This window comes from Ascidiella aspersa, chromosome 2, assembly GCF_963924565.1.
Source record: "Ascidiella aspersa chromosome 2, kaAscAspe10.2, whole genome shotgun sequence".
NCBI classification, from domain to species: Eukaryota; Metazoa; Chordata; class Ascidiacea; order Phlebobranchia; family Ascidiidae; genus Ascidiella; species Ascidiella aspersa.
Window position 1 is genome coordinate 23,101,726 of NC_139448.1, and position 20,376 is coordinate 23,122,101.

Here is a 20,376-nt window from a genome sequence, read left to right on the forward strand (position 1 = left end):
AAAAACTTTGCTATACGTTAAAGCCGTATGGTTAAAACTAACCTTTATTGATAAATAATAAACAAGAACCAAATCTTCACTTTAGAAGTTTTTAAGCGTTACCAAAACAAAATTATTACTTTTTGCCTGCAATCAACACAAAATAGTTAATGTCTTGACAATCCATAGATGGCAATACAACATAAACGAACTAACTATGTTAAGATCATGATTCTGGACATGATCAGAGCAAATTTAACTACAAAGACGCTTTGCAAGTTGATAGGTGTAACTTTGACCGCAACACTGATTGTTGCTAAAGCAACATAGATATCTTTCTACGGCAAGTTATAACAATACTTTGATATCTATGATTAAAAAATACAAATATTTATACGCTTTTATTTTCCCGTAAACTTACACAACCAAACAAAGGAACATCAGATAAACAATGCAAAAACAGAACAAAATAACGAAGAATTACCAGTATGACAAAATAAAACTTTTAGCTTCCGTATTATCCAACAAGTGGATTTGGGGCGGCAACAGGTTGTTTATTTCGATATTCGGCATCTAAAGTAGTTTAACATTTAAATCGGCCACAGGAAAAACTATGCCAGTCTGCAATAGAAAATATGGTACGAAAATAACTGTGTTTAATAAATAATAATTGTGCAAATAATTATGATGACGTTAACTACAAACAGAAGACAAGCGGTAAAACTCTTGTCCTTATAAGTGATTGCAGCATTAAAAGATTATTAAACTGATTTTTATTAAAAAAGTTGTGTTACTACATGTTATGTACGTTGATCCTAGGTATAATTAAACATTCAGCACCTGATATATTCCAAATATAGTGCACGCGGATTGCACCAGTGCACAAGGTGGCTCATGAAATGTGGGATAGAAGAGGCTCCAGCATATGCAAGAAAAATTCGCCGAAAAAGAATCCCTTCACAGGAACTGAAATGGTTCACTCGTTTTTTTCCGGTTCAATATTACGTCCCTACCTACACTATCGGACTAACACGATAACAAAAAACAGTTTTATATTCAAAGTAAATCTGAACGACGATCCAAAAACAGAATTATTGTAGCTAATTCTCTGTTTTCTTACTTTCATAAGATATCTCGTTATATACAACGAGGGAGAAAAAACAGCTTCGAACCATTGTCACAGTGACCGCAGCGTACAAGCACTCGGTTTGGATGTAACCACGATAATTCACAAATAAGGGCGGCCGGAGAGTAGAAGCTATAAGAACAACCACAAAGCTGGCGCCAGTCGAATGAATTGCACACAGATTGAAGACCAAAAGCGGTATGAACGATTTGCAATATTACGTCACATACCCACAATAAACGGTGTAAGTATAGATAATTTAACATACCAGGCAAAAATTTTAAACGTATCTATCAAATTAGAAAGTTGTAATGAAATGATAAAATGCGAGAGGTTAAGATGATCTTGGTATGATGAGCTAATCAAAACTTAATTTTACCTTTACTGCACGTAAAACTAGCTCATATTAACAAAAAGGCAAGTTTAGCGTCACATTAAATTATACACACCGATTTAAAAAAAAATATGCAAGTTGTAAATTGAATCAAAACGTGGATTTAAACAGACAATATCGCAGAATTACAGGATAACCAGTTCAAAAACGTTAATTAAGGTAACCTTTAATAAAAAGACGGAATGGCAGTGCATGTGTGGTTCTTGGATTTGAAGGGAGGTTACGACAGAAAAGAAAACACAATGCCAAAAAAGATAGAAAGAAACAAAAGAGCAGCCTATTTCGCATAAGTGAACTAGGGCTTTTTTACGCGTGAAAGAATATAATCTTGAGTTACAATGAGGCAAAAGAGGTGCGCGGAGTGGTAAAATAGTAAGTTTGATGAAGAAAATAGCGATAGCAATACCTCCTGTGACAAGCAGCTGTCGTTCATGCCGTGCAGGCACATAGCAATAAAACAACCACAAAGGAAAGGATAATGCTACACACCTCAACCAGCAGTCATCGCGAGTCCTACCTCAGGGAACCACCGTTTCCTGGCGGTGATTGCGGGAAGATGTCCTGTCTGAGCTAATTTTTCAGGAATTTCCCGAAACAGACGTACTGTTGTTATCCTGTTTTAGCGATTGCTTCGCTGTTGAAACGGCGTCTCGGTTCGACTCCTCGAGCGACATTTGAAACTGGAAACGTCCTGGCAGGCCAGTGGCTACTGGTGTCTGCCCAGTTTCATCTTCACCGCCCTGTTCGTCTGAAGAGTCGCTGCCGTCCAAAGTACCTTCGTCGCTGGACTTAGAGTGGCTTAGTTGAGACGGACTAAAACACAATATGATAATAAGTGGCGCACTAAATAGAAAGGTCGCTTACACATTGTTTTGAGATGTTTTATTTTTTACCAAATGAAAAAAACATGTACCTATTCGGAACGAGTCTTGCGTAATACTCGCGGTTACAGGCGAGTTCGTTCATGATATCCTGGGCGTCTTGAGGGTTCACCAGGTCCGCCCAGGTTTCCAAAAGAGGGTGGACAACGAAGTCGATAAACATAACCTGGAACAAGACATATTATAATGTGAATCGATTCAGGCGATAACAACTTATTTTAGTGTGCATTTTGCATGTTCATAACTTACTCAATTGTCCAACTCATATGCACAACTTTACAACTATACCATATTGTTCTAAACATAGCCCAAACCGAGAAAGTACTAAAAATTAGCAAATTGCAATTTAATGAATTATTTCATTAGTCACTTAACTACATATAGTGTAACTTTAATGTAAAGAAGTACAGGACATTATAAAAACAAAATAAACACCGAACGAAACCATTAAAATCACTACAAAAAATTAAATATTAATTTGAGTACACTCCCCCCTAAGAATTGCTTTGGCGCGACCTCCCCCCCCCCCTTTGGGCCCAATATTTGTTTGTAATTTATTTTGGGAAAACGTAAATGACCATTTGTGAGAAAAATAAATTATTCAGGATTCCTATTTACACCACCTTAACTTCTTATTCTTTACCTGGGATTTTTCTACGGAGGTGTTGTGTCGATCACACATTGGACTGATCTCGATACCAGCCTCCCGTTCAACATCACCCTGCATCCAATATTCGCTGAGTACACGCTCATTCCATTGCTTGTACATCTCGATTGGCTTGGCCGGGTTGCTTAGGTCCGCGCAATGTACCATATTCTGCAGTACCTATGCATAACACGTGTCCAAATGCATTCGGGTTGTTTGTGCCTAAATTTGTGGTAATCTGATTGTCTAAACTTTTATCCTTTAAAAAAAAGCAAATATTTTAGTTATATTTCTTTTGCAGGCCGCTGCCGAAACATGATATGGCTATAGCGAAGGCTGAGAAAAGGCATTATTTAGTTTAAGTTTAAAATAAATGTTTAGCGTTAATCGGACCGTTTCACTATCGATGCTAACCACGATTTAAAGGTAAATAGTATTTGTTTGCCAAGACGAAGTAGCAAGAATTGAATAGCATATAATAAAAAAATTGTCGGTAGTTGTGAGCACAAGTTCATGTTACATATGGCACAACTTTCAATTTATTGAACTTTAATTTCAATTTCTATGTACTTGTATTCTGTCGGTGTAGTTGTCCAGCATTAAGACTCCCGAGCTCGCCACCTTTTTGGTTTCCACCATTGTTTTGAGGTTGGCAAGAAGTTGCATGTGCTTCGACATGTCGGTGGCCAGAACCTAAACAAGAATAACTTGGTTCAACGTCAATCCGTTTACATTTTTATTATTATTATTAATTTGCCGTGACAATATACTAATTAATAAATCTTTACGTCAACCTTATTGATTGATTTATTTTTTGCAAGTGTTGTAGGGAATGCAGCAGTAACATTTAAACTAATTACGCTATACACATTGAATGCATATTACGAAACCGCTTTAATATAGTGTTTCCTTGTTTTTTCGTACCTCGTTTCCCCGGCAATGAAAAACTTTATCGGACCGAGTGATCTATGATCTTACAAGACACACACTAAACCCATGTAACCAGTAAAAACCAAAAACCTATATTTCACAGCTTCTTTATGCTTAAAGTTATTGTTCCCAAGACATTTTGTAATTGTTTTTGGATTAAATATTTTGCAGTTGCGATAGAAAAAGTAAGTGCTGATGTTATCTGCGCTGAAGAATTTCGTCCGAAAATAGCAACTGCAAAACACCGCATTTGTACTCAACTTTGCTTTAAAATTTTCGAGTATATAATCCAAAGTATATTTATTTAATAATATAAATGTTTTGCAGGTAATAATTATATGTAGTGAATATATCCCTACGTTCGCTGAAGTTGAAATCTTGCATTACAGTCAACAGCCGAATTAATTTGTACAACCGTGCTGGACAGCAATTCGAAGTTCGATACCGGGTTAAAAATAAGTTAACAAGTATACCGCGTACAACAAGATTTGCGATTGCATATTAAGCCCGGACTATAAAACCTGTTTCACGAAAAAGGCTTACCAATCAATGACCCAGCCCGAAGACGGCAAGCGTTCATACAATAAAGAAAACGCAATATTTGGGTTGGGTTTCGTTGCGGGTTGGAAGTACTTCCAGCAGATAATGTAGTTCGTGTGGTATCAGGTTTTTTTTAATTTAATATTCCCCGGTTGATTTATTTTTTATTAATCCACCTGTTTTTACTCCATTAGAGGCTAAAGTAAAAATTCTATGAATGCATGACGAAAACTGTATTTATCCCCGATTACCTGCCCAAGGGCACATGTTCGGCACAATAATTCGTTTGATAGCGGGTTTTCGGGAATAAAAGTGCAGACTTTCTTTTAAACTGCTACGTTTTGATGCGTTTTTTATTGAAAAAGTTGTGTGTTACAACCATGAGCCTTCAGAGGGAGCAACCTAAATCCGTTGATCAATTAAGGATTTCGTGCAAACAAGGTCAGGTTAGAAAAACAACTAGCCTGCGGTGGGGTTCAAATTGACGACGAAAAGTACTCGGTTATATTATTTTTTCTGTATATAAATGTATTTGAAGTTTACGAATTAAAATATTTTTGCCGTTTTTAATAGATTGTGGCCTAACTCGACCAGATACGCGAGAAAGTACTGCATCTGGTTCACAAAAAGCGCCAATTTATGACATAGTACTACAAGAAGACAAATAATATTAAAATCGCAAAACATTTTCTTCATTTGAACACCACGATCGGCCGTAAATACCATTGATAAAGTAAAAGAGAAAAAACTCAATCTTAAATATATATATATATATATATATATATATATATATATTTGAAAGCTCTTTGATAGGAATTTAACTCTCTGTGTAACATAGCAGTACTGGTAAACTAATCAGGTAGTTACAACGGATTGTCCAACTATTGTTTATTATCCAAATACAGTTGTAATAAAGCATTTTATTGGGTATGACCTAAGTTTGTTTATTATTCCGTTTTGGTTGAAACATTGCTCGTCCTAAATTTATAACCTTCTTATTTTTTGTATTTACCATATCAATGATCATCTTGCGTAGACTTTGCCATTGTTTCTGGGAAAAATGGTCAAACAATCCACATTGCTCTTGCTGCATAAGTTTAAAGCCAACAGCAAGATGATGATTTTCCAACACTGACTCGTCATTGTACATAAGAGCCAGCTCAGTGTCTATTAAAAAATCGAATGTTTACTATAAGCTATGCAGCCAACAAACTAAAATATTATAGTGCGTCCCTGACGTTTACAAACTAAAAATTAAAATACGTTTGTAGTGTGGCTACTAAAGCGGTTCTGACTGCGGAGAACATATATTGGGGTAAATTAATTTGCTTTTTGTAGAACTGTTTTAAAACAACCACAAAAACAAAAAACTACCAACATTTAATAATTTTATTCCAATAAAATGGCACCGCTTGATAACGGCCCAAGATTTTGAGTTTTTTGAAGAAATGTGACGAAGAAGGCCGAGAAGAGAAACACGTGTGATATTTAAATGAGAAAAAGACATAGCCTGAGCGAGTTTTTGTACTTGGCTAAAACCGCTGGCGGGAAAAGGCTTTAATAATTTATGCGCCATTAGATAAATACTGAACCCAATGCCAATGTGACTGTAGGCCTACGGAAGTCTAGTCTGCATAGTAATGCACAATCGATAAGCGTATACTGGGCCATTTTACTATGGAGTATAACGTCGAAAAATAAACACATTAGGCGTAGTAATGTGTCCAGAATACACTAAACCAAACATACAACAGCTGGATTGCGTGCGTGACTTACTGTTGTTGCAGTGGTACTGGTTGTTAAGGCCTGGATGATCGACGTCGTGCATTGCGCTAGCAATGAGAGCTGCCAACACTTCCAGGTCCGTAAATACGTTCTACAACGAAAAGAACATCAAACTTGTATTACGACAATTTTCCAATGACCAAACCAAGCCAAACCAAAGTTGTCTTGAGAAGAAAAATAATGTCAATACGAGGTAGAATATTGGATAGTATTAGGCTTTACTAAAACCTGATACATAACCAAATATACAACTTAGTTGGTTAATAAAACCAGGTATTTGAGGTCAATAAATTGCTCATATAGTAAAGGCCTAGGTCTTTTTGAAACATCTGAAACAACGATATGCGGCGCATCATATAATGGTTTATGTAAACTTCGAAGCAATTAAACAACCAAGACAAGTTTAAAACTTTGTTAAGTATATTAAGAAAATGATTAAACTTACATCCAATGCAGCTGCTGATAAAAGAACATGCACCGACTGAACTACATCGGCAGCGTGGACACTATTGTGGAATGGCACACTCCTATAGTGGTCCTCCAACGTCATTAGATACGTAAGAAACTTGTCTTTCGATAGTTTGAACTTATTGAACATGTCGCGTTTCTGCATAAAATACATTTCTTGTAAAAAATTATCTTAGCTTAAAATTAGCCCCCACATTTTTTACATTGGTTGTTTTTCAAGGAAAAGGAGAACGATCGATAAGAAGCAGATTCAAGTGCTCTGCCCCAGTTTGTCGGGAGTTAGGGTCGACTCCCTAAGAACGCTTTACATACCTCGCAGAGGTGATAGACCACACAAGTAAGGGGCCGGTTGTTGCTTATTTGGGCGATCTTAAACAGGTCTATGCCACCCCAATCGTCGATACTTCGAAGTTCCTGAACGTAATTAGGAATGGGATTAGCTTTAGCTTCTGTCTGATACATAAATTCAGAAACAAAATTAAAAAAACCCTTAAAACCACAATTTTACGTTTGTGTGGAATTTGTGACTTTTTAAACAAAATTATTATAGATAGGTAGATGTGTCCGATAAATTTAAAACCATATTCTGAAAGTGGTTAATCCAATTTATATAAAATAATGTTATTTGCTATCGGTTAAATCATGTTTACAAAATTGTTTTTTTTCATAGCAGATAACGTTACTCTAAATCGTTAGAACTTCATATTACAGGTCTTACATTTGCCAAAGATTCCTCATTGCTGACAACTACTCCATACAAGGGAATGTTGTGCCACTTTCTTAAAGCCTCGCGATTGCGTTGACTACAGTTCTTTATTCCTGTACAAAGGGACGACGTTAACTAACCAGCGGTCTGCGGCATATATATAGCAAACTATTAAAAATTATGTTTTTAAACTGTGGTAAAAATGAGATTGTTGCCCATTATGGTGAACAACACATATCTTTACATGCGCATGAGACGTTGTTTACCGAATAGCATTGTCATCATCAGACACACAAAAGTGCATTTGTCTCGCAAAAAAAACGATTGTTCACAGAACACTTAGAACCGTGGGCTAGAATTACGCAATGTACGATTTGCGTAATTGTGGCCAAAAAACTATAGGAAGCGAATCAACTCGTTTGATTGACGCTTATGTAGTGGTTTGACGCAAACGTCACCAGCAATCAAATCTCGAAAAAACCTTTGTCCGTACTATCGCCGTTAAATAGTAAAAGAACATTCTTGTTAGCCTAATGTTTGCGATCCGACATTACCAGCCAAATTCAAAATTAACCCTATATGGATTTTTTTACCCAAAGGCTATATGCGAATCGATACCTGTAATTTTTCCCATTATTCGTCCGGCGGGGTTGATGCGATGCGATCGAGCGCCTGACTTGGACATGGTTGCTAGACTTGGGGAGGCTGGGCGCTTTTCTCGGTCGTCGCCACTCGTATCACCATTGGGCGACATGACGTCATGTTGATTGTCTGAAAAATAATTAATTAGGTGCATTACACAACAACACTGGAGAGCTAATAATATTTGGTATGTTAATAGTAACATGGGATTCGAGAGCCTGAATTAAACAAAACTAACATGGCAAACTTGAACGGGTTTATTTATATCACGTGTCGTTATATTCCATGAACGTACTAAAAAATCCAGAATCAGCTGAATATCGAGCGGATAATCGCTTGTGTTCTTTTGGACTTTCTGGAATGCTCGCAGGAGAAGTAAAACCGTTTGGTCTTGGAGGCGAAATATAGTCATGGTTTTTGTCCAATGGCATATCAAAATCCAATGTGGGCTCATGTGGAGGAACATGCTGGCAAGACTTGTATGTTGGTAATATGGACAAGGACAGTGTCTTCGAAATGGCATCCCATGACACGTCAAAGTGCGATCGACTTTCGTCAGCGCAGTCAGTCGAAACAGTACTGAGGCTATCACAACTGTCGTATACTGTTTGACAATCTGATTCAGTTCGAAGCCTCGTATCGCGAGAAATTAAACATTGCAATCGTAATGCAAGGTTTTCTAATAAATGCTGAGTCCGTTCGTCGTTTAGCAAGCCATTTTTAGTGTCGCAATGCTTGATCGAATTGCTTGATGTCGAACAATTTCTGGTTCGTCCATTTGTCAGGCCTGTAGTAAAACTAAACTCTTCATCTCGCCTACAAAAAACAGAAAGCCTGTTGTTCCTGGTCTTTTCTTTGTTAGAGCAAACGCAACCAGCAGAGGCAGCAAATGCAATATCATTTGAAGCTCGATAGAGCGATGTCCGTTGGCTTTTGCACGTATCTAACACACAGTTGTCCAACATACTTGTGCTGTCAGGTGAATCGGAAGCCAAATGACAGCAAAGGCCGGAGGCCGACACGAACTTTCTTAATGCTCGACAGGCCAATACACAAGACCAGCGTCGGGGCCGTTTTGCGCTAGGGTCCCCTAAAATACACCGTTGCAACTTTCGGGGCTTAGTCATAATTTCACAAGAATAGTAGTAAAATTTTTCACACAATTATAACTTACAGCTGAAAAATAAAATAGATAATATATAAAATAAAACTGACTGCTTCCAGATGCTAGTCTGGTAATCGTACTTCCACGAGCACCATGTGCTGTTTAAACGATCGATCACGATGAAGCTTCTCGAGATAAAAAACCGATAAAGAAAGAGTCCGGCAATCGTTACACTGGCTTAGTGAATGTTTAAGCAAGTGCATGCTGTCTATTTTTTCCAAAACAACAAGGAAATACAATAAGCTTGAGGCTAGTAGTACCGCAAACCTCCAGCACGAACAACACTTAATTGTATTGGTAATTTTGTACGCATGTGGCAGATACACCCTTTTCCTAATAAAAAATATAACTTGGGAACAAATGCACATAAACTTATTTATTTTATTGCTGTTTAGAACACTAAAAAGATGATCTATGTTTTATAAAAAACCTTGCGGTATTTTATGCGTTTAAAATAGAAGCTTCCGTTATTCCACAGCTTTTAAAAATATCAAAAATTGATTCCATCACTTGCTAATCGTCTGTTTGTTTTGTCATCCCTGAATTTCATACTTTGTGACGCAAATCGGAATACGTCATGTTTCGATTAAAAGCTAATTACCAAAGTTTCACCGAGAATGATGGTTGAAATACGCACACTTTTCGCGTTCACTTATTCATACATTCGCTGTTTAATGTCGTACTTTTGCTACTACGGTGTTGCGTTAAAGCTCATGCTCGCTGAAGTAACTAAAGAAAGGATCGGTCTAAACTACACTGAATAAAAAGAGATCGCATGACTAGCTGCCAACTAGAAAGACAAGCGTGAAAATTTCTAGCCCACATCTGCGGTTCGTCCATTGACGTCAAACGATCTGAAAATGCCTTTGTCCTCGAAGCCGTGAATGCCTTGAAACGTTCCCCGCGTACGCTCTGTTCTTTTTCCCAACAGTATTAATCAAATTGCAGGATTCGCAAAATGTAGAACGACTTACTTACCACTTAACACGTTAACCGTTAATAGCATAAAAACTACTGTAACAGAGGCAAATAAATCAGGCCTAATGGTTTTAGGCATTTTGTTTGATAACCCTTTTTCACACCACTTGTAAACAGATTACAACTTTTACCAATTAAACCGTTTTGAAATTATTTGAGTATAAAAGTACACTTTATTGCTACAACTATATTGTTTGTAATCAGACACACCATAATGTGGGTTTGAAAGAAAGCAATAAAAATAGCCTATAGTGAATATTGCATAACCCGAAAAATGCAGACTTACCAAAACAATAAATCACCCTATTTTTTACATGATTGAATTGATTGACCTTGGTTAAATACCTACAATTTACGATACTCTGAGCAACAGCTGTTTGCAAACAATTTACATGGAATCAATTTACGCTCTAAAATGAGACTTATATAAATTTTGGAAACATACTAAAATTAAGTAATACAATTTTTTTGTCATAAACTTTCTGGCCTGGGTCTTAACAGTATTTCTGCAAAAATGACTTGCTAGCGCTATGGGCACTGTGGAGTGTCAGAATTCAGGAAACGGTCGCAATTACATCCATTGACGTATGTAAGAAGCGAATCATGCAGCAAACCGAACGCCTTCCACTGAACCTAGCACAACCTATTTTACACCAGGAGACGCATTGAGATCTGGTTTCACTGGACATTAGGCATAAAATCATTCAGACTGCAAAGCTGTTTTCTCATTTAAATACATTATCTCAAGAGATTAAAATAAAAAAAATAGGATCAATAATTGTGTTTTATTCAATTAACTCAAGGCTGTCATGAACTTTGAGCGATTCTATTCAACCAGCGAGATGTCGCCGATTGTTTTGGGAAATACGTCAATGTTGGAGCGGTAAAGAGAGTTATGAGCAGTCAGAGAAGCAGGGAGAGCGACACAGCCGACTAAACGCTAAAAAAACAGAGCTGAAGCAGTAAAAATATGATTCGACATTTGTCAAGCTTTTAAAAAAATGGTACCATGCTACAAAACTGTAAAATTGTGACAAGGAAACATTAGAAAGTAAAAAACGGTATAAGATGATATAAAATGTATATTTATCCGGAATTCATCATCAGCCATATCGCTTTTCAGACATCGTGTAAAAAGTGTTAAAAAGACTAAATGCTACGGTTTATTTTAAAATATTATGTCGTCGCCAACCTGTCCACACAATCAAAAGAGGCCCCCGACCAGCGGACCGATCGCATTACCGGACAAGCACCTCTCGGCATTCTGACGACAGTATTTTGTTCTTTGGATATGTACACCAGGCTTTGTGCCGAAAAATAGCGCGCCAAGGCGTCGAATGACAACTGACGTCAATAAGGATTGTGACTTCCGCTGTAGCAACATTGCAACAAAAGATCGGCCCAAGTCGTAAAAAGGAATAATTCGCAACTAAATATACAACATGTGTGGCGTCGGGTGTAGAATTTCTTGTGATAAGGAAAAATCATAAATATAGGGTTTTTCACGTACTCGCTTTAATATTTAAAAATAATATATATAAACAAAACTCTATTTTAAAATATTATTGACTTCAAAATGCTTAAGAACGTACAGAACTTCAGGCAAAAATATTGCCAACTTGCATCTACGTCATGAATCAGTCTAGGTAATGTATTGCGTATGTCAATGTTGACACTATAGAAAAACCACTCACACCCCGAAGTGAACCTAGCAAAACAAATAGAAAGCGTACGCTCGTGTCCAAACTGACGTCAAAAAACCATGGGAAACATTACATCCGCTTTATTGTAGGTCACCCGCTAGTGATTGCTTAGGTAACTATAACGCTGAAGTTTTTTTCGAAACGTACTTCATCAAGGTCGTTTTAAAGGCAAACTAGCTCTCCAGCGACTCCTAGCTGCAAACTATCAATTGCTAAATGTTTTTCTTGTTGCAGTCTCGAAAAAGGGAATATCGAGTAATAACAGAATGTCAAGTATTGTTTTATAAGATAACTATGTGATGGTAAAAGTTCATAGATATAGTCTTGACTTGTCTGTTTATGGCCAATGATAGTCGTAACACGAAGTTAAACATTTGTTTGCCATTTGACAGATTTTATTATCACTTGAAACAACAAAATAACAGAAGCACCAGAATGCGCCACTTGACATGAAATGTGAGTAAACACCAGGTATTATATAATAACTATAGATATCCCTTCAGTTGTTTATAAGGCTGACAAATTGCCTCATCCTAAATTCACGATTGTCATCCAAAATAACCTCCCTTACTAATGCCTGAACTTGTTACCTAACACTTTACTGTTACTAATATCCAACTATTTACCTTTGTATATTTCTGTAAAACTGTATTGCAATGGTAAAACAAGGTGAATTTTTAATTCAAATCAAATATAATACACAATTTCAATAAAACCTGGTTAAACAAACATGACTTACCAAGAAAAGTGGAGGAAATGTATTCCGATACCTCATTCCCTGATTTGCTCATTCCCGAGAGCTGATTAAGCTCCTTGTTAAGGATTCTTTTAAACTGTGATAAATGTAAAATAATTTCACTTATAACTACATTATACGTTTAAGTTGGATATCGACTATTAAATATTTCTTTCATTTTCTTTCAAGTAAAACGAAATACTGAAAGCTGACTGTTCGGTCTATTTGCTTTATTAGTTTTTTGTGCGTGTAGTTGAACTACCTTATTAGATGCCATTTCACTGACAGATCGGTGGGTTTGAACAGTATCAAGTTGATCAAGGCACCAGTCCAGTTCCTCAAGGGTGCTCGTGGCTCTAACGATAAACTCTTCAGAACCTGGGATGGTCGAATGTGGGTGTTGACCTGGACCGGAGTTGAAAGTGGGGCTAGGCGGTTGCTTTCCGGGACCACCAGGCGATCTCCTGACACAGGAATTACAATAGTTTTATAGAACAATTTAGGACTATTAAATTCATCGTCAGGCTACAGAGAAAAGTAGAACACAACAGGAAAAATTATCCGCACTTTGATAAAAATCCTCACTATACCCCAAATTTAAAATTTAAACTATATTTTTCAGCTTTGCTGAAACTGCTGCCATATAAGTACACGAATTAACATTTTTGGTATTTTTCTAATTTGATATTTTTACGGCTAATTAAAAAAGTATAGCTATTGTGTAAAAAAAAACACGCCAAAAGCTTGTTATTAAAGTTAGGAAGTGTTAAGTGTAAAACTAAATCAAACGTAAAAATTAGCACAACGTTGTCGCAATATAGCCTATGTTAAAAATTTATGCCGATTGGTTGTCATACATCTTAGCTAGTAATCACTAAAGTTAATATGGTGAAGCTCAAAATAGTGTTTTCTTTAGGCAAAAATGTGATACCTGTTGCTTGGACTAATGTTCGTTAGAGAAATAAAATCATTTCTAACTCTCCGTAAACTTGCCAACACCTGCAACAACAGAAAAAATTAAGTGAACATTAATATATTTTTCTTATTAAAAGTGTTAAACATTATGTAAATTAAAGAATTGTACTAAAAAAATAATTAAATTGCAGTTCTTTTTAATCCCAAGGTTTATCGTTGTTTGTTGCCAGTTTAGACATTTTATTACGAGAATGTTTTCACACCAGGTGAATATATATGAAATACTTATGATTGATGGCAGAATTTTCGATCACAAAAGAATGGTTCTCTCTTTTAAAATTGAGTTTATATCAACCATATTTCAGTTACGTGGATAAGTGAAATACAGAGCTGTCGAGTATTCGGCCGAAAACGGACTAGTTGTTCTAAATCGACTCCGCGGTCGACCAGCTATTTAACGTATGAAGAATGGACGTCACAATTATATTTCTCGTTTAGTTTGGCTGAGCAACGAAAATGACCGAAAAAATTAAAGTATTACTGGCAAATACTTTTTTTATCAAATCTACACTCTGAATGTTTCTTTACCCTAACTGTGCATTGCTTATTCTGTTATTGTGGCACTCGTGGTGATTTTAGGCGACAATCGGTGTTTTATCTAAGACAAACATGTGACCACCGGCATTATTTGATGAGTGTGGGGCCGTGGTGCGACGACAAATAAATAATCGTTTCAAAGTTCGTGTTTCTCAACATTTGAACTCTTAAGTTTGTGTTTCTCACCATTTTTTTTATAAACGTCAGATAATTAGTATCTTCTCGTTGCTGCGGGACATTTTGGGTTTCAACATAATACTAGTTTTGGTGTACAACATTAACAACAATTTTGTTATTAAATCAAATCCAATATAATTTTAACAACCTTTAATTCGATATCAAGTATTTAATATTTCTTGAGTGGAAATAGGATATAAAACATGTAAGATTCCACGATAAATTCATATGAGAGTTAAAAAAAACTGCGGAAATACAGTTAGACAAGTTTTTTGTACCAGAGCGTGTATTTCAAGTATTTACTTATATTGCTGCAATCATAGCTTACTAGAGAGACAGCTATGACTGAATGACGAAACAATTATTTTAATACTTGCCATACTAAACATGAAGTTTAGTGAAAAAAACAAGAGCGAACGGTTGCAACTCACGCCATACGGTGGCCTATATAATGATCTTAGGATAAAGTGTACAGCCGCTATAGCAAAAACCAGATGCGTTTAAAGTTATAGATTGTTGTTTAGAATATTTTGTCCACGGATTTTTAGAATGTCAGCCAAAGATGTACTGCGAAAAACACACAATTTCGGCGCCAAATTCCCATTTTTTAAAATCTTTTTGTTGTTAAGGTTGGGAATATTAATCATTCATATAACTGGAATAAACTATTCAATATATATATTGTGATAGTTGCACTACATCCCGATACTGTCAATTGTATAAAACGTAAATTCCATATGTGAAAAGGTTTTATTTTGGATGAACACTCGTTGCACCTAATACACTGTTTCGCAACACAGAGTCAACTCATTTTAGTCTGTGTAACGTTTTCCGTAAGTACGCGAACACATTACCTTTCAATTTTTTGTCTGTGGGACTGTAAAAACTACCAAGTACACGTTATGCGCATTCGTGAATGTTAGACCAAACTATTAACTTTTACAGATTCAAAAAGTTCCAAACTAGATCCCAATATTTTAAAAGTTTTACAGCTTTTTGTCAAGGTACAGAGGTTTGCAATCTTGGTTATTATCAAGCTGTAAGTTAAACTTGTGCGCTTTCTTTATAAAAGTGGTTTAGACCAGTCAGATTAATGGGTTTTGTGTGCAATAAATGATTTTAAAGTGAATACGTTTAAAGAAGTTTGGCAGAGTTTCATAAGGTAACTTACATAAATTAAGCTATGTTGAAATATTAAGCAAGATTATTTAAATTTAGATAAATGGTAAAGTAAAGTAAGCTCTTAAAAGCTTAGCTTTGGGCCAGGGGAAGATTCAGGGGAGAACGTGACCAACCCCGCAAACTGTATTTTATGTCTATTTTAACTACAAAAATTAAAAAGACCGCGTCGATGCGGGTAGGGTTTTCGTATGTCTTAAGCCGTTTTGATAAGTTTGTTTTAGCCATCGCTTTGCGCAAATCTATATTGAAAGTAATACCTATCTTCAACCTAAGACTTTTAACAAAATAAACCAACTTTGCAGTGTTTTAAAGATTACTTCTTTATGACGTCTCGTTTTGACGTAACTTTTTGACTTCATGTTATGACATTTCTTTCACAACTTTATCAATTTGTTCAAGCCCCCCAAACAGAAATCCTAGTTCCGCTCTTTTTTATGGCCATGAACGAGGCAAAGTTCGCGAACATCTTATGCTAATATGGAATTAGTTTGTGGACTAAAACTGACCTAATAAATAATGTTTCCATACACTGTTTACATATGCAGATAAGCGCATGCTATGTCTGTAAAACAGTTTTAAGACTTGTTGTCAAAAGTTTCATGCTTTAGATTCCCCGTTTTTTGTCCACACCGAATCAAGATGCAAATCAAAATTCAGTGTAATAATTGGTATCTATAAATGAAAATAAAGGTAGGGCGATCATACGAAACGAGAACACATATGCCATCTCCTAAAAAAACTAAAGATAAAGCGGAAACTGGTCCTAAAAAAATTAAAGATAAACCGGGAACTTAATGTAGCCATCAGTTTTTAGAAACCAAACCATTCTAGTTTGTTGTTTTCGAGCTGACAGTGGTATAAAATTTAGCGAGACATAGAAAGAGAAAAATAATATAAGATAAAAAGCGTACTTGGATAACCGAAAAGAACATAAGCATATTGAATAAGAACATGTATTGCTATTTGTTCTAGGCCTATACTATTTATTCGCTTTACTGACTAATGCGCATGCGTTTAGTGTAGGAATAACGAAACGGAAGACAATGTGGGCGAACGGACGCCAGCCCACTGACCCATTGTTAAAAATACTTACTCAACTGAATATTTATAAATAAACCTTTAAAACAAGTAGTCTTGCCATTAATTCTCAGTAACATAATTGTGTAAGAGGAAAGAAAAGTTAAAAATGATGAAACAAATTTGCTTACTTGAGCAAACGGTGTCACAATCAAATCTTCAACTCCATGTCTACAAATGAAATTGCACATTCTACTAAAGTTGAATGGTATAATATATATAAATATATTAAAATACAGCTTTAATTTGCTAAACGAACATATAGATTATTCTTTCTTGCTCCAGCTATTATTACAGTATGTACTTTATATTCTCAGATCTGACTAAAAAAGAACATGGACAAAAATAACAGAAGTATGATTTTTGAAGTATTTGAAAATAGAGTACAGAACCAACTCCATGGCTAAGATGCGGTTGTGCGGTACGCTTATGCACGCAATAAGAACTTACGGGTCGCTGACGAGAGACGAGTTGCGAGATCCAATTTTCGGTGACGACTGGTCAAATTCGTTGTCAGTGTGATAGAGAAACGACTCGCGACGCTGACTATGTGCCATGTTACTCGGGCGAAGGATCATACTCGGTGACGATTGGGGCTCCATCGGACTACGCATTGGAGAAATTCCATTCTCAACGTCGAAACTGTAAAAGTTTTAAAGTTAAGTCAAACAAAATATGTTGTACGCTGCATCGACGTGGTCACATTCACCATTGCATGAGAAATTTTGTTAGTCACGTCTTGAAGGGCATGAAAAGCCTTTTAAAGGAAAAAAATCGAAATTTTGAAAATAAGATTTTAAGGAGACACTTTTTTGTTATCAAAAATCAAAAAATTATTATTGGCATTAGAAACTGTTTTATTGTATGTCTGAACAGAACGTTCAACACATCGCGAAATTTGATGCGCCATGAATGGCTATAATTTCACAACATGATAACAGTACACTAATTTAGATAAACTTCTTAATATAGCCACAATTACTGCAATAATTTGTTTTATTGTTTCGAGCTACCTAAATTAATAAAGTACTTCGGTAATAAAAAAACTTCCAATGTATGTCCTGGGACGATAAAATGTAAAAAAAAACATTGCATTGTTGGGCTTCACAACACGTTGATTACCAACGAATGCTTTATGTTTGCTCCTTTCTTATAAGTTTCTGTAGACGTCCATGTGCTAACCAAAAGTAAGAGCTTTCGAGCAAAATGAAAAACAACAATTGCCGTTTAAGAAAACAACATCGCCCGAAGACAAAAGTCAGGTTAGCAGACTTTATGATGTATAATAAGTTTTCTAATAATTGGACGTGATTAATATTACACAATCTAATAAGTTTTTCTTAACTATGACTAAAGTGTTGACTGAATGCAATCTAATCGACAATACTGAAACGATTTCTACAACGTATTTTTTTTTTTTAATTTTTCTACTAAGCCGTTGGCAATACTAAAAACAATAACAAACCGATGCAGAAATGCTTGCGGATTTATATCAGGTAGTGATGCTCGACACAATGTATTTCGTGGCTTAAGTTTTATCGGACTCTTTCCAGTGAGGGTTTCTCCTGACGATATTCGCAAGTGTTCAGGGTTGCTCAGTCTAATTCTCAAACGTCTTGAAACCTGACTTTCCGAATGCCTTTTGGAAAACCCAACAAATCTGTCATCAACCGCGGCTGATGAAGCTTCAGTCATATCCGTTCTGCCAACAATAGATCTGTGCGTAGTTAGTATCTGACTCAGTTTACTATATAAACATAAAACGATTAAAAAGAATCTCATCCACCTGTTGGCAGAGATCAAATTCTGGAAATACAAAATGACCAATAAAACAGTGGTATATCATCGTTTTTCGACGGATGTAAAAATGTGCGCAACGGCACCTCTCGGAGATAGAATGAGTGCAATTAACTGGTTTCAAGTAGGGATTTGCTACCTCCGAACTATATCACTGGTGAAAATACGAACTACACGTCGCTGGTACAAACGTGTTAAGTAGAATATGTTGAAAAACACTATCTGGAACATTTTTACATAATACTTGTATGTTGTTCAGCACTATGTGCGACAAAATTTACAACACGATGGAATTTCTTGGGGGCAATACAAAATATAAAACACGACTTTGCGGTTTTGGTTAGACTCGTCTGGATCCTGTTCTGAACCGCCGTACATATCCTAGCCCCAGGCTTATGTAATTTCGCTATCTGCTGTTAACAGTATACAAAAGTTTCGAGATTAGCTATGAATTTGAGTATCTCGTACAACATAAAACGAATTATAAGATAGATCAAAAAATGGACCTGCTTTAAGTTGCTGGAATATAAACACAAATAAATGAGTATACCTGTTAACAGAAGCTGACACCCATTCTCATAAAAGTGCTACTACCACTTCTAAAAAACTTCTATAACTGTTTCTACTTCGCGTGCTGCTATAATGTCAGCTTGTTTGTGAGTGCATAGGAGGTGTATACACAACTGGTCACGACATATTTTCAACTACAAGTTTGTTTACGTTAGCCTATCTATAAAGTTTTAACGTCACAAAACGTCTTAGAATAACTGCTTATCGCAAAGCAAATAAACTAGTACTATATGTCACGAATTTAAAATTCCTTCGCTTTTCTGCAGTTATTGCCAAAAAATGGCAAAACACAACTGAGAAGTAAATATAACACGAGGACATGTCGACAACATATCTAGTTCATGAAGCACTTCGCCATGCCTGATTGATCACAGCTAGACAGAATGTGCGCCACCAACAAGTTAGCGGCCTGCAGAGACTGTTGCTTTAGTCAGCTGGTAAACTCGTGGCCTTAGGTGGATCGTCACTACAGTGACTTCCTTTTTTGTGGAAGTCACACAACAAGGCTAGAAGCCACAAAACAAAATGCCCTCAGACACAATACAATGGCATTCATACGAGCTCCAAGTTAATGGTAATATATATTTATTCTCACATGTAAAACGCTAAGAATGCTACATACAAATAGGCTGTATTCAAATTTGCAGTTTCTACTTTGTAAAATCAAATCACCGCACTTCGTCTTTCCTGTGTAACAACCTTTTAAAGTAGGTAACAGGTTCCAGCGAAGTACGTTGCAAACACTGATCAATGCTTAATGAAAACGACGTTGCCGCAAGCACAGAACAGCTTAGGTCGATAAGGTACTTAAGGTTATTACTTTCAATCCATGTTGAAAGCTTCACGTCACCGAGTAAATCACATATTTATAATATGAAAGTACAATGGATATACCTTAAAACTAAAATTCTAAACAAATACTCACACTTAAATCTCTCTGAATGAACATAGATGAAATTTTCAAACACGCAACATACGTATAGAACACATTCGTCATTCGCGCTATATATAGACCCCAATTAACGTTAAAAATGTTTTTTAGTTGTAGATAAAGCTTTACCCCTTGAACTGTAAAACTAACGCTTACCGCCAGGTAAGATAAAAGTATGTGCATAATATTTTTTAATTGTTGGTCATCCATTTGGTTGCCTCACTTATAGTTCAACGTAAATTTGGGTAAACTTTTGAAAAACTATATTGATTAACAGTTCACCAACAAACACCAGCCTGCCATCTGCCAAACCCAGACAAGCATTGGCGTTTGGCACGGTTTCTGTTTTTTTCTTGCGGTTTCTATTTACGCTTGGACGACTACAGCAGTTACCATACCTTGCTTGGCGAAAATCAAGTCTAGTTAAAACCAAAACATTGGTTGCACATTA

At 36.1% G+C, this 20,376-nt stretch overlaps 1 protein-coding gene across 12 annotated transcripts in view; it reads right to left on the bottom strand.

Annotated features, from left to right (window-relative positions):
* Window positions 1-348: 348 nt before the first annotated feature.
* LOC146164357 (3',5'-cyclic-AMP phosphodiesterase 4C-like) overlaps window positions 349-20,376 on the bottom strand; it is a 54,084-nt gene continuing 34,056 nt past the window's right edge. For 9 of the 12 annotated variants that reach the window (XM_083383179.1, XM_083383178.1, XM_083383176.1 and 6 more), the window contains 15 exons: window positions 17,078-17,269; window positions 16,759-16,798; window positions 13,611-13,678; window positions 12,942-13,143; window positions 12,683-12,776; window positions 8,074-8,226; window positions 7,468-7,568; window positions 7,062-7,163; window positions 6,727-6,888; window positions 6,273-6,372; window positions 5,509-5,663; window positions 3,597-3,719; window positions 3,024-3,206; window positions 2,413-2,546; window positions 349-2,312 (listed from right to left, as the gene is read on the bottom strand). In XM_083383179.1, the coding sequence (XP_083239305.1) occupies window positions 2,078-2,312; window positions 2,413-2,546; window positions 3,024-3,206; window positions 3,597-3,719; window positions 5,509-5,663; window positions 6,273-6,372; window positions 6,727-6,888; window positions 7,062-7,163; window positions 7,468-7,568; window positions 8,074-8,226; window positions 12,683-12,776; window positions 12,942-13,143; window positions 13,611-13,678; window positions 16,759-16,798; window positions 17,078-17,269 (2,044 nt within the window). In that variant the 3' untranslated portion in view covers window positions 349-2,077. The other 3 variants (XM_083383182.1, XM_083383175.1, XM_083383177.1) reach the window with 3 other exon arrangements.